General features: G+C 41.8%; 1 protein-coding gene across 8 annotated transcripts in view; it reads right to left on the bottom strand.

Annotated features, from left to right (window-relative positions):
* Positions 1-14,963, bottom strand: part of CC2D1B (coiled-coil and C2 domain containing 1B) — a 34,477-nt gene that overhangs the window by 11,700 nt on the left and 7,814 nt on the right. For 5 of the 8 annotated variants that reach the window (XR_005106868.1, XM_037404917.1, XM_037404916.1 and 2 more), the window contains 14 exons: positions 14,598-14,717; positions 13,359-13,496; positions 11,033-11,306; positions 10,395-10,519; positions 10,179-10,254; positions 8,464-8,574; positions 8,002-8,132; positions 7,652-7,724; positions 5,360-5,472; positions 4,364-4,556; positions 1,935-2,107; positions 1,164-1,289; positions 557-615; positions 183-299 (listed from right to left, as the gene is read on the bottom strand). Coding sequence is in view for 7 of the 8 variants with exons in the window: in XM_037404917.1 (XP_037260814.1) it covers positions 183-299; positions 557-615; positions 1,164-1,289; positions 1,935-2,107; positions 4,364-4,556; positions 5,360-5,472; positions 7,652-7,724; positions 8,002-8,132; positions 8,464-8,574; positions 10,179-10,254; positions 10,395-10,519; positions 11,033-11,306; positions 13,359-13,496; positions 14,598-14,717 (1,829 nt within the window). In the remaining variant the exon portion in view is untranslated. The remainder of the gene's footprint in view (positions 1-182; positions 300-556; positions 616-1,163; positions 1,290-1,934; positions 2,108-4,363; positions 4,557-5,359; positions 5,473-7,651; positions 7,725-8,001; positions 8,133-8,463; positions 8,575-10,178; positions 10,255-10,394; positions 10,520-11,032; positions 11,307-13,358; positions 13,497-14,597; positions 14,718-14,963) is intronic. The other 3 variants (XM_037404920.1, XM_037404919.1, XM_037404922.1) reach the window with 3 other exon arrangements.

Here is a 14,963-nt window from a genome sequence, read left to right as displayed (position 1 = left end):
CCAGACAAGAAGTTAGAGAACAACTTCTTTGTATTTAAGCTGTTGAGAGCGTCCTTTCAGGAATGCTGCGCCTAACCCTAGGGGCCACCCGAGCTTGCTGAAGCCCACAATTCCCTAAACAAGGGCTAGAAACCAGAAAGCTCTTTCCAGCCTGCCTGAGAAATCCCTTCGTTTTTCCACACCTTATCATTTTAAAGGTTCTTTCCTCAAAGTGATGGCTTGGAGGATCCATTCCTTGTGCTCGTGCGAGCTGTAGGATGTCCATGTCTTTTTTGCAGCCTTGTGCCATTTTCTCAAACCTATAGAAAAGGCAAACAATCAACAGAAATGCTAAGCGCACACACAAGAACATCAAACAGAGCATTCTGCCAGACACAGGCCGCAGAGTAAGCCTCAGCCCAGGTCTGAGAGCAATCTGGAGATGCAGGCTTCGCAGTTACCGACACTTCCCCACACTGAGAAGCTTACCAACCTGAAACCCCATCATTTTTAGGGGCCTCAGATGGACCCAAACCTGAAATAACCACATTGTGGAGTGATTAACAGCCAGCCTTACCGAGTAGTTTCTGCTACGTTTCCCAGATGCATGAATTGCTTGGAATACTGTAAACACCTCTGTCAACAGAAACAAAACCAAACAAATACAGATGCACTCGGTGATCCTTACACACAGATTCATGACTGGCAGAGAGTTTTGAGGTTGATGAAAACCTAACTGAAGAAAAGCCAAGAGTTTTCCCAAGTCACCCAAAAACATCCACCCCCTGCCTCCACCCCCAGTCCTTACAGCCCAAAGCTGAGGCACAGCATTTGTTTGAGCTGTTCTGCCCTATTGCTTTTTAATCACTTAATTTTTAGATATGAGGTTCACCCAAGGGCTAGTCTTAATCATTCAGGTACTATTTTAAGCTTGAGTGCTCTTATTTAATAGTAATAATTTGAGTCCCAAGCCTCCAAGCACACCCTCTGACTTCAACTAGCAGAGAATCCAAGTCTTAAAATTTTCCACTCTAGAACACACAAAATCGAAAATATTTTAAACTGAAAACAAAGACTCCACAGAAACAATAATGGGATTATAATATCAATTAAACCCAGATAAATGTAAAAAAAATGTAAAAAAAAGCCAACAAAACATTTCTAAAAAAAGATAGAATGGTCACCTCATGTTGGTCTTTCAGCAATTTTATGAGCTGTGCATATACTTCATCTGCTTTCTGAGACAGTCTGACATCTTCATGGTGTATGAAGATAAAATCACCCTCATCATCTGTAGGGGGTGATGGCAGCTGCAACACAAGAACACCACGTTTCAGAGCCCTTATAAGAAAAAATGAAGTAGACAAGAAGTAGTCAGAATGTATGGAAAGGTCAGTGAAGGGAGATGGGGTGTTTTTCTTCTCAAGGCAATTCCAAACCAACCTCTACCCGAAAACTGCTGAAGTCATAAAACCCTGCAACATGTCTTACAGGCCTAGCTCCCTGATTATTCAGGTCAGGAGAGCTATAACGTTTTTGTTTCCCCATCTACCCAAATACTAAGTGAAACCAGGGCATCGCTGTGTAACATGCACCTGATCCTCATCCCAAACTGGAGTTAGGACACAGCTAAAATGCATTCACACCCTAAGGCCAGGGAACACTTCCAGGCTGCGTGGTTTAGGCATGCCATTGTAAACCAAGGAGAAAATGGTTCATGGAGACTAAATTTTTATCAAGATCTGGTAAGCTTGAGGAGCAGCAGAGGAAACCGAATGAAACAAAAACTAAAACAAAAATATAGGGGCAGTCCAGGGCTCAGTATCCAGGTTCATCACTGGAGCAAACTAACTTAATTTGTGGCAAGAAATATTTATTAAATCATTCACTGTTTGAAGTAAGCACTTAGATGTCAAGAATATGAAACTAAGCAGAATACCAACAGTCCTACTAACCTTGGAAATATCAACGGGTTTCCCACACCTTGCTTGCTCAATCTTTAGGTCAAAGCTCTTAGCTGTTCTGAGATATGTCTTCGCCTGCTCAAGGTTATTTTCCTTCTTTGCTTTGAGAGCTGCCTTCATGTATTGCTTCTTTCTGTTCTCCAGAAATTCCAGCTGTTCCCTAGCTGAAAAACAGTTGTATAACAACTCTCACTCAACTGACACTGCCATGTCCCTGAAACAGATTTATCATGTTCAGTTTATAGCCAGAAAAAGGTCAGCAGAAGCACAGATATCAAATAAGGACATCTCCTGACTGCACTGAATTGTTTCTTGGCCAGTTTCAATTTCAAGTATCAGAAAAAGAAACAAACTTCCTTCTATCATGGCACCTTTCACCAAAAAACCTCATAGCTCTTCACAAGCACCACAGTAGTAATTACACCCCTTATTTGCAGGCAGGAGACACACTCTGGTACACCTGACTGCCCAAAGCAGAAGCTGAATTCAAACTTTCAGCTTGACATGTTAACTTCTAAAAGACAGCGAACGTTACGAGCATCTTCTGTACTCATTTATTCCCTCTCCCATGATCTGTCAGAAAGAGACCAACAGATGAACCAACGTGCAGGCACCTTCAGACATATCACCTCTGCTTATTTGTAATTCCTTGCCATCTTAGTTTCTTATTAATTCTCGTATCTCCTCTTTTTTCCCCACAAACAGTAAGGACAACCATACAAGTCAGAAAAGATTGCTTTACACTGCACCAGGTCAGCGCATCCTGCCTCTTCCTACACCTCACTTAGGAAATGGTACAGCGTGAGCTGATTACAGCCATTTCCAGAGACACTCATAGTGTATTCACCACTGCACTCTACTCATGATTACACAAGCTAAACAACAGTTGCAAGAGGTGTCTGTCTCAGCAAGTAAATATACCAATGATTCTCACACTATGTTCACTGCTGTCAGATGATGACCAGTTTTATTCCCATCCTCACAAAATAGCCCGCTGTCCTGCTGCTGTAGGCAATTTGCCCCATCAGCCAAAACCAAACTGATTAGACAAGGCAGCTAGCCCAGATTCCACCGAGACAAAACCCACGGTGAGCTCTGCGAGGCTGAGACACAGAGCACAGGTGTTTTCAAAGAAAATCTGTGCAAAATGGACTGAGCAAAGCCATTAATCCAACTGATTTTGGCTCCCTGACTTTCCTGGTATAGGCCTTAAGTGCAACTGCTCCACCCCACTCCCAGACCTCCCTACGCTCTGCACTCTCCAAGAACAAAAAGACAAGATTTATCAGCTACGGGCAGCTGTAAGCTACACTTCGTAATTCTGGGGGGAAGGAGGTAACATTTGGATCACAGAGTGCACTTTGGCTAGTGAAATACAGCTTTACAATAGTGAAGTACTGATACTTTGTTGTGAAAATCATGTCAGCATGAATCTGTCCAGGTTCTTGTTGCACCTATTGGTCTTATTTTAAAATACTTGAAATACCCAGGAGAGATTACTGTGACACCAAAGACCAGGTATTATCAATTCCTTCACAGCATAAATCTAGGGCAACTTACTCAAGAGATTAATATGTCAGCTAAAATTGCAAACATCAAAACTCTTGAGGATTCATAGATTTTCAAAACCAAACTGGACAACTATTATGTTTTAGTGGTCTTAATGAGTCATGGAGTTTTCTAGAGAGAAGAGTTACGAGCTAATCCAAGTGGCACTACGAAATGCCTTTGCACTCTAGAAAAGAACTTGCACCAGCCAACTAGGCAGTTCTACTTTGTTCTGAGGGAACTACCGAGGGCAGAACGGACGGAGGATGGGATTACAGTCAAGGCACGACACCAGAACCAGTGAGAGCCCGAACATGGCCGGTATGTGCCCAAATCACACTGTGGGGTAGTGGCTGTCCCTCACTATCTGTACAATTAATCTTGTACAGAGAACAGTTCAGGGACCTCAGCAACAGCAGGGCTAGAGATTGATGAACCCATATGCAAGTTTGAGATCCTTGGACCATGCGATGCACTAGGCAGAAACCACTGTTTGATGTAGGAAGCTGCATTAGATCAATGAATAATTCACACTGGCAAGCCGTCCACTGTAATGAGAGTATACGTAGAGTTCAACTGTGAGCAGAGTTAAACATTATGAATCAATGCACTTGTTACATCAAAATTAATTAAAACCCCAATCACCCTTAGAATTACACATGCTGCCTCTGTGAAATAAAGCTGCATGGCTGTGGTCTGCATCTGCCCTCCAGCAGACATAGATTTCCTCTGAAGAAGCCTCAGTATATATGTCACATATTTACAGGCTCATATCAAATATAATGAAAAGAAGTCTTTACCAAGATATTAAAATAAACTAGTGTAAACAATCTGCACATGGATCATTGGGAATGACGAACCCTTCACCTTACCAGCTGGAGGGAGATGATCCATCGACTCTGCCTTGCCCAGGGTGGAGGGTGATGCAGCCCGTTTCACATGCTCAGGCGAGCTCTCCTCCTCAGCTAGAGCAGACGGCACTGTAATTGGCTTAACAACTTGAGTCGGCTTTCCAGGCAGCTGAGCAGGCTTCTTGGCAACTGGGGCCTGTGTCAGAGGTTCATTCTAGCATAAGAAAAAAATTTCGTATTAAATGCACAAAATCTATTTCAGAGTCGAGGACAGCATCTCAAGCATCAACAACCATGGTTATCACTGTATCGGCCTTCTGGTATCACTTCTGAGGGGGAACGTAACATTCCAGACAGCAAATTTTAACTTCTGGAGGTTTATGAGCCATGCCATGCCAGTAGGTAGTTGAGCTACGCAAATGTCAAACCTCCACTACAGAGGGGACAAAAGGAATTTTCAACAAGGCAGTGGTTTAAAAAAACCACAGATGCAGGCACAAAAAACATCACCCAGGAATTCTCTCCATTAAAAAGCACCTACTCCATTTGCAAGCACAAACTATCAGCAACCAAGAAAGAAATCAAACCGAAGTCTTAAGGCTGGTACCGCCTGACAAAAAGCAGTAAGTGTTGAACATCCTAGGAAAGCACAAACACAGGAGCTACTGGGATGCAGGACAAAAGTACAGATTTAAATAGTTTAGAACAATGTAAAGGGGTGGCCAGCATCTGAAGTGTTTGTATGTGGGTTTTATTTTCAAAGCAAGTTAAGAAAAGAGCTGAACTGAGGACTCATAGACTCTGTAGGTACTGTCTGTAATAACATATCACCTCTCTCCCTCTCCCCTACACTATAATGCAAACTGAAATTACCACCGAGATCCTGTACTCTTCAGGCATCTCGGAAATGTATTTCGTCTCAGTACCCTTGCTTGACTGGAAATCCAATGGACTCAACTCTGCACACTACAAGAGACAGCATTTACACTTTTACACATCCTACTAAGAAATACTAACCTCCTCCTCTTCATCATTCTCCTCCATGCTTGCCAGCTTGCTCGCACTTTCCAGAACAGCAGCTATAGTGGTGTCACCGTCCATTGCTGCAATGCCAGGAAGAGGGGGAAATCCTGCAAAGGAAAGGAATGCAGAAGCAGAGCTGCTTAAGACCTACATACTGTCTTCCATATTTCTTCTTGTCTGTAAAGCTATTTCTATCCAATTAATTATTATTTATTTCAGAATTCAGCATAACAAGACTGAGGCCAAGGCCACAAAGCCTTGCTAGATGAAGCCTGAGTGGTGGGCTTAAGATCAGATCTCTCACAGATATCCAGGCTTAAAGGGATGATGCTAAAACGATGCAATAACAGAACATAGTTTTCTAAGTTCAGCAACTGTTAACCAGCCAAGGAACCTCACGATCTCCAGACCTTGGTAACAGAGATGCCCCCAGAACCAGCAAAGAATTTAGTCTCTCTCCTTTGCACAAGAGGACAGTGGACTGTACAAAAAGCTGCTGGCTCTTTTTTCTCCCCTCACTGCTTTCTCACCTTAGTTGGCACACAGTCCAGCACAAAATCAGTGCTACCCCATAAAGTAATAAACAATATACCGCTGACATCTGGATAACACACCAAGCCTCTGCTGAAAGTCTACTGCAATGCAGAGGTTGGAAAGTAAGGCAAAATCAGAGTAGTTAAATGTGAAGTACATGAAGAACAATCCTTTTCATGATTTTATTATCCTTTTAAGGATATGAGGAAGGCTTGACAATGGAAAATAAACTCTCACTTCCACACCACCAGTTCAGCATCAGCTTCAAACAAGAGACCCAGAGCCATTACTATAAAACGTCTGTAAATAAGTTTTATCTCATTAATATGTAGCAAGCATTCTTGTCGCCAGTCTCATTAGAAGTGCCAAGAAATACTAAACTGCTTCTAAGCCTAGAGATGGCTGCTATGGGGACAGAACAAGTTTGAGGTACACAGGCAGGCAGAACGCAGAATCCTATGCTGCTGCTCCTGCCTGACGTTTGATCTATTACTCAGCGGCATTTCTGTCTCCAAGGAGGTCAAGGCTGGTACTTATCATCATCCAGATGCAATGAAATGCACTGCCGGTTCATTATAATCTCATTGCTGGTTTCAGTGACTGCCTGACGGACGTCTTCAACATAAATCATATGGCCTCTATGTGATGGCTGAAAAACATGAGGCTAACGTGTAAGGAAATAGAGGTAGAGGAGTTATCCATATTTTCAGGGGTGTAAATATGGAGTACCTCACCCTTACAGAAATTGGTATTTACCAAGAGATAGATTACATTCTAGAACAAGGGATGCTAAACTGCTTTTCTGGGACAGCTTCAAAGCAGGGAAACTTCAAAGCAGTACATGACCTGACAGAGCTGGCACTGCCTACTTTCCTACTACTACTACTACAGTGTTTGCCATTACCACATTTGACAGTAACAAAAAAGCCACGAGGTCCGTGTCCCTTTTCTAACTTAAAAATGTTTAGGTGCCACTTTGCAGTACTAAGTGTATCTTTTCAGAAGAACACATCAGGCACAAGTTAAACAGAATGATGCTTCCTAGGGGAAAACCAAGATCATGCAAACCAGAGGCAGACCATTCATAGATGCTGACCTTGCCCAAACTTTTACAAACATAGCACTATGCATTCTGAAGAAGATAAACAGGACACAGTGTCTCAAGAAGCAGGTTCAGTTTCTGTCTCTGTTACTGTCTCAGTGTGACCATGGGCATGATTTGATTTGTTTCTGTAGACTACTTTTACTAGCCATGAGAGCTGCAACAGTGATCTGACTTCTCAGGTATTGCAAGATGATTAATTAGATATCGAGTTCTGGGGCTCCTGCTGGGAATCAACAGAATGGAGGACACCAAGCAAATGTTTTCAGTTGCAAAAATCTTCCGGTAAACTAAGAAGCCAATATATCCCAAGTTTATTCTTTCCTCTAGGAGGGCTGGCACAGAGGACAGATGGGTAACATTTGCAGCACCTGCCCATGGTTAAGTTGTTTCACTTTTCAAATACTACCAGTTTTAAGTTCTGGTCCTGTCAAACAGGCAGTCAATAGTCAGGAATATTCATCAGTGAGAAAGTTTGGGAGCATGTTAACAAGCAGTTTCACAATAACCATCAAACAGCAAGGCCAGCCTACTCACTGAGAAAAAGGAGGAGCCGTTCCACAGAATGAGGTGGCAATTATCTGCACACCTCCTTCAGAGCACAGTAGACCTACAGAAGTCTCACTAAGACATTCTGTATTTGCACTTACCAGGAGGAACAGGTAGCTCAGAAAAATTCACTTTTCTCCCTGCTTTATGGGCTCTTATGGCATCCTGGTATTGCTGTAATCAAAGGCACTCAGTGAGACATAACATGGAGTTGACTATAAATTAGCAATCATTTGTATTTAACCAGCATAAGTATCGCAGAATACACAGTATTTTGCTGCAACATACGCATTGTCTCTATTCCTTCTTTCCTCCGAATGCTTTACAGCTTCCCTAATGGAGCTCTTTTCAAAGAGGACAATACACAAATGAAAAAATCTTCAGCTTGAATCAGAGAACTGATTCAGACGGCTTTGCTGGATGCAAGCAGCTTGCTACACTTTTGTTTTACCTTGGCTATCCTCTCGTGCATCCTGCCCTTCCGATCATCCCCACTCGCTTTAGCCTGTGCTGCTGCCGACTTGTACTTCTCAAGCCTTTGCTGCAATGCTTCCAGCACTGTTTTTGGCTGTTGTGGGGAAGCTTGAAACAAGACAAGACAATAAAATGCCATATGATTCAGATTTCAAAACATATGAGCTGCCTTTTTCCTCCCCTTCCTTACCTTCTGCAGAGACAGAAACATCACTGCAAAGTCTTATTATGAATACAATTATCCTAAAGAAAGTTTATTGATTTTTACTTCCATTACTGATCCAGACCAAAGTACAGACGGGATCAGCAGCAAACAATATTCAGGAACGTTAGATGGGTTTACTCAATCCTGCTGCAATTCAGTGGGATAGGGCAGACCTTAAAGTGCTTTCCAGCTGCGCTATTTTTATGGCTTGCTAGAGAAATCCAGAAGTCCTACCTGAAGCTTCTTGTGTCTGAGGTTCAGGCGTTGTAAGATCCCGGGAACTTCCCGGTGGGGCTGGTACCTTTTGCTTGAATGCCCCTTGTACATTTCCTAGGCTTTCAAGATCTGCAAAGCAAAGAAAGCAGGAAGTTTCACAGCATGTTCCATAAACAGCAAGTCAACCCGTGTTACTCAGAAAACCATCAATCTCATCACATCATCTTCCTGAAAGCTTTTTTCCTTCAGAACAGTATCTGTGTGGTTAGATAAGTCTAAAGTTCCCATTATTCAGAGAAAATGCTTTATAACAGAAAATCTCAAATATTTATTTAATTTAGGTTAATGCTCCTGGAGGGTAAAGAAAACAAAAAAAAAAAAGTAAAACCAGTTCAAGTATTCTAAGAATTTCTCAAAATACAACTTGGTATCTTGGCAGATGGAAAGAGTGAACAAGATTGCTAATTGACTAAAATATCCTAGTAACAAAAGATGTGCTGAAAAAAGGAAGCAACTAATGTCATGTATTCAGACACCCATTTCTGGCATTGTATAACAGTGGTTATTTCAGAAAATTACAAAAATATCTGCTGCAAAAACCCTGCACTTTTTAAGGCAAGATTATATCATGGGTGAAGTTTCTCTCTAATGCCATTTGGTGATCAGTTTATAACTTAAGGAGTCATAAATCTCATGATTTACTGAAATAAAATGATCTGTCATTTAGCTTCTTAGAATAAAATAATCTAAACTTTAAAACACTGAGTTGCACAGACCAAATATTAATTGTAGATACTAGACCTATTAAGAAAACAAACCTGTCTTACAAGGATGGAAGCACCATTAATACTGGTAACTTGCTTTAAGCTTTAGACTTGACTGCACTGCAATCTATCTGTTTATCTCTTAACCTGAATGTTAAGAAATTCAATTGAAAACATGTAACACCATCAAATACTACAGTAAACGCTAAGAATGTGCCATTATCCTTCTTTCTCTTCCATTTCAAATACTGGCTATTATCTAAAGTTATAAAGCCAGGAATATTAGACATCAATACTTACTTCAACTTGTAATTCACGGTGAGTAACTTCAATATAAATAATGATACCTCATTTTTCTTTGTTGGTAGAATCATAGAATCATTTAGGTTGGAAAAGAACTTTGAGATCATCAGCTCCAACCATTAACCCAGGACTGCCAAGTCCATAACTAAACCATGCCGCTAAGCACCACATCTACATGTTTTTTTTAAACACGTTCAGGGATGCTGATTCCACCACTTCCCTGGGCAGCCTGTTCCAATGCTTGACCACCCTTTCAGTGAAGAATTTTTTCCTAATATCCAGTCTAAACCTCCCCTGGTGTAACTTGAGGCTCTTTCCTCTTGTCCTGTCACTAGTCATCTGTGAGAAGAGACTGTTCCCCATCAGCCTACAACCTCCTTTCAGGGAGCTGTAGAGAGCAGTAAGATGCCCCCTCAAGTCTCCTCCTCTCCCAGACTAAACAAGCCCAGCTCCCTCATAAGACTTTTTCTCTAGACCCTTCACCAGTTTTGCTGCCCTTCTCTGGACACACTCTATATCCCTCTTGAAGCTGAGCGGTCTTGACTAGAATTTGAATATGCAGTAAGCCTCCAACCCAAGTGGTCTACAAACCTTCTTATAGTTTTGCAATCAAATGCAGAATCATTCCATTACAGCACAGAGAGACTTCTGTAACAAGAGCCTTACCCTGAGGAGATGGAGGCATATTCTGGAGGTCTATTGGCTGCCCACTGTCCAAAGCTTCCAAGACCACGTTGAATTTCTAATGCAGAAAAGAACAAAAACCAAGTTTTATTCTAGTATGTCCAAGACTTGCTAGCCGCCACGATAAATATTTGATACTCAATGCACGTGGTTACAGCATAGGGTATGTTTAGCACTCTGGATTTCTTGTGTGCACACCTTGCCTGCCTTCATATATTCCTTTGCTTTTTCCAGGTCCCCTTGCTGCTTGGCTTTTAGAGCTGCTAATTTATACTCCTTCTGCCTCATAAGTAGTATCGCTCGTGTGTTGCTGTTCTGGAGATCTGTAAGAATGAGATAATGCTGAGACTTACACAGAGCATGCAAGACATGCATCCCTTGCTACGCCCATCTACTGAAACCTGCATGAGTCCTCTTTTCGTTTGAATCACACAGCCATCTTACAAAAGTGCTTTTTCTTCCAGTCTCCTGCAGAAGTCCTACCTGACATAAAAATCCCACTCTTCCCAATTAAAAAAAATAAAAAAATAAAAAACAAAAAACAGAGTAGTCTTTTAGTCAGTATCTCAAAACTCTTTAAAGCTTGGAATTCCACATGTTGCAATACTGAAGGAGAAACCAAGGCATGGGAAAACTTAACATACCGATACAAAGCATGTAAAAACTCTATAACAATAATCAATTCCACTGCCAGAAATTCAGCATCCCACTGACAACTATATCTGAAACATTCAGCAGGGAATTTCCAACGTAAGCAGTACTTTGGTACACAACACCAGTACCAAGAAAGATTTTGCAATAGTGTTGTAGCTGCTTATCCTCTCAGATCATGATACCTGTTTCCATGGTAGGACTAGAAGCAGCATGACCCTGTAGAGACTCTGATTCCAGATGCTGCACCGCTTCATGAGAGCTCTTCTGCTCATCATCTGCAGCAGACTCAGCTTTCTTCTCTGGCAGGACACTGACCGCATCTCCCGGATTCTCTAACTCCACCCCTGTGGCTTGAGGTAAGTGAGAAGAACTCTTTCCTGTTGCAACAGGAGGTGGCATTTCTTCCTCATTGATTTTTTTGCCTTTCTTCGCTGCAGCCAGCATGGTTTCCAGTGTCTGGCAGAGATGGAACAGCAAAGTCAATAGGCATTTTCATCAAACATATTACAAGCATAAAGTCATTAAACCAGAAATTCATTCCCTTATACATGATGGGATCTGTTACGCACACCGTGACCAATGGCTGCCCTTTAGCACCCTATTCTTCTGTGAGGCCAACTTCAGCGCTAGTGAGAGGTGTCCATTTACCAGAGCAGCACAATGCAAAGGACTTGTTACCCAAAGCAGGTAGTTGCAAGTACCTTAACACCTAGAATTATCTGATAGCTGCTGTGGTCCACTCAGCTTGGTCACAGAAAGTCACCAAAGAAGCCATTTATACCAACCGTAGGTAGATTTTCTGTCTTTAAAACAAAATAAAATACACTACTCTGAAATGTCACTGCCTATGTGGATTCAGGGAAGGAAGCAGTCTGCATACCTACTTAATGGAACGAGAAAAGCTATTAAATACTAATAAAGGAAAGAAACCTAAGCTGCTGACCCATGGCAAGAAGCTCTCACCATCTGCAACACTGGGTAACTGATGCTCATTTTTTTAAAACCCTTCCTCCATCACAAATTCTACCTTCCTCAGTACTGCAGCTTTTTTTTTTTTAAATTTGTTTTTTGTTTAGTCAGGGTTTTTTTATATAAGGTTCAGACAAAAGACCACCACGCAGTTTAAGCCAAAACAAAAGTTTTACTTCTTTCATCTTCCACAGAAGCTGAAATGGAAGCACAGAAAAATGAAGACGACAACAACAAAATCTCATCAGTGCCAGAATCACTGCTATTTTTGGTTAGCCATGACATTGTTTGACCTATTAAGCAACAGTGGCATAGATGCTTCGGACTGACTGCATGTGAGATTGGGGTTCAGACCAGTGCAGCAACCCACACACAGCTCTCCCTTCTCCACGTGTGGGATGACAGACTGATGGGAAATGGAATTAAACACTGAGATTAAAGTTCACAGTTCCAAGAACTAAGTACAAGAGATAACTGTACACCATTTGTTGGCATGTCACTTTGCTAATTAAGGAACTGCGAGCTGTGAAGTGAGATCTGGTTTATTATCCTCAGTTACACTGCTTAGGCTTAGGCACAGGGAAATTCCCTGCTTTGAAAAATAAAGGAAGTAGCAAACAGCACATTAAGCTTCGTTATTGGATGAATTAGGCTGGTTTGCCTATTCCTCTTGCTCTCTGAACCTGAAAGGTCAGGTGGTTTCATGTACATTCCTTTCAGAGCTAGCAGGCAGTGGACACACACAGACATCTCCTTTTTGTGCATTTCCTCCCCTGGGCTTGGCCTCAAGTTATTCCCTTTGTACCCTAAGACACCTGGTAGCTAACGAGACTACATTCTTCCCCCGGTGGACAGTGCTGAGCTATAGAGCTTTGCTCAACAAGACAGAGCTGCCTGCTGTCTGCGTTGATGCAGGAGGCCAGATAAAAGCAAACAGGGAAATAAAAGCACTCTGCACAGCGGTAATCACCAAGCACTACCAACTAACTACAAGCACGCCACCTGGCTGAAAAGATGCAAAGCTGAAGGAACTGCTCCTCACTGCCATTTTTAATTGCCTTAATGAAAAATCCTGTTCTATTCATTTTGCAGCACAGCCAACACACTCAGAGAAAGGTATCATCTTCCTTTATCTCACAGAACTGGGTGTAAGGTTAGTATCTAAAGGAAGGCATCAGTGACTAAGTGGAAGGTATATGTGCTAGGAAAGCTTTAAGGTAACACTGAACAGTCCATCACAGGTCAAACTCAGATCAAGATGGGTGCGTTTAACGCAAACTCTGGTTCCAGCTCCCACTAGCCACATTCAACACAAAAAGAGCTGATGCACAAAAGCATCTGAAGTTCCACTTCATCTGTGTATTTGCTACATCAGATTGGTAGTAAGTAACATGAAATGTTTTTAAAATAACTCAAGGCAGCATATTAGAATTCTTCTCCCCTTTCAAGAAATTCACCCATCTGGAAAGACTCTGAACTACACTTTAGAGAACTGACTTCGCCTCCCCCTCATTCAGATGCCTGATGAACCCAACTTACCTTAAGGCCTCTTTCGTATCGGCGTATTTTGGCACTCTCACCTGACTCCTTTGCGTTAGAAATTGCTGTCCTATAGTTAGCAATTCTCTTCTCTATTGTCTGTTGTAGCTCACTGGTAACAGCAGGAAGTGAGGTGGTCTCAGAAAAAATAATAAAACAAATCAAGAAAACTTATTTCATCCAACTATATGAGTTTTCCCACAGCACTGAAAAACAAGTACTCCACTTCCACACACACTAGGGCAAGGATGAAACAGTCGCTAAAACAGAGGAGCACTTGTACTACGCTACCAGCCCCTGGATCCACCTCTGCTGGGCTTTTTCTCAAAGGCCTAATAGAGAAGAATGGGTGGAGACATTTAGAAAACTCACAGTCACAGGGTAATTGGAGCCATGTGGTTAGGGAGTTGGTGAAGAGAACAGTACAGTCTCTCAAACACCACACAACAGAGGGTGTGAAGAGGTATTTTGGCACAAATATTGACTTTTTCTTTTCTTATTTTTAAAACGTGCTAGTTTACTCCCTTCCAGGCTTCTTCAAGCTGGTTTTACTACAAGAGCTCTTTCTCTTCCTCCTACAGCCTGGAATTAGGTTCAGTGACAAAAGCAGCCTAAGTAAAGTTATGAGCAGCTACTTATAAACACTGCATAGCTACAGAGACTTTTCAGATGGCTACTGATGTAATTATTGCCCTTATCTCTACAGAAATGCTCTCAGACCCATTTATTAAAGGGCCTGGTGCCCTTTGTGCACCGGACTCTGCAGCACACAACAGAAACAGGGCATTAACTGAATAAAGGATTTGACTGCATGACAACTGACAAATTAAACTGAGAAAGCTAATGCTACAGTGTAAAATTCCACAAAGTTGTCAAAGATGCCGAGTTATAGGTCACACAATTTCAGCACACCACCCAATACTCTGAGGGGGAAGATACAAACTCTGGAAGCCTGAACGGCAGTCTCCACGCTCAAATGTATAACGAGGGACAAGATATGCTTGATTCCAACTGTTTGCCTCCTCAATTCTTTGTTAACATTAAAAATCAACCTTTGAACAAGGAAAAAAATCACTTATATCAATACAGCATTGCTTTACACAGAGAAGACTGCGATAGTGTTGGTTTTACTTCCTTAGAGGACCAGACAAACTCTAGATCCTTATTTGTGACCCTCATATAAGCTGCATGACAACAGTGGTTCAGCAAAAGTGTCAGGAACACGAAGCTCCTTCCTACCTGTGGTTGCAGTTCAGGTTGCTCATTTTCTGGTTCAGCTGTGGATGGCTCCATTGCTATCGTTTCATCCTCACAGCTTCCTGTCTCACTTTCCACCCCCAGAACTTCTTGCAATTCTGCCTGAAGTAAAAGTAAAAGCCAACAAAAGGCTTTTCCTCAAAATTTTCAATTTCCTCAAAAGACAAAATAAAATCAAGTCTCAAGCTCCAAAACCTTTGGATGGACCTTGAACCCAGAGAGTCTAAATATCTTATATTCCTGTATTTTTTTTTAATTTTTTTTTTATTTTTAAATGAAACTGGTTCCACTTGTATTCACAACAGAAAGCCAGATACTACTCAAAAGTCACACTGCAGCTCCAGGATC

This window comes from Falco rusticolus, chromosome 11, assembly GCF_015220075.1.
Source record: "Falco rusticolus isolate bFalRus1 chromosome 11, bFalRus1.pri, whole genome shotgun sequence".
Lineage (NCBI taxonomy): Eukaryota > Metazoa > Chordata > Aves > Falconiformes > Falconidae > Falco > Falco rusticolus.
Note: the sequence above shows the minus strand (reverse complement) of the source record. Positions and strands in the feature narration are given on the sequence as shown.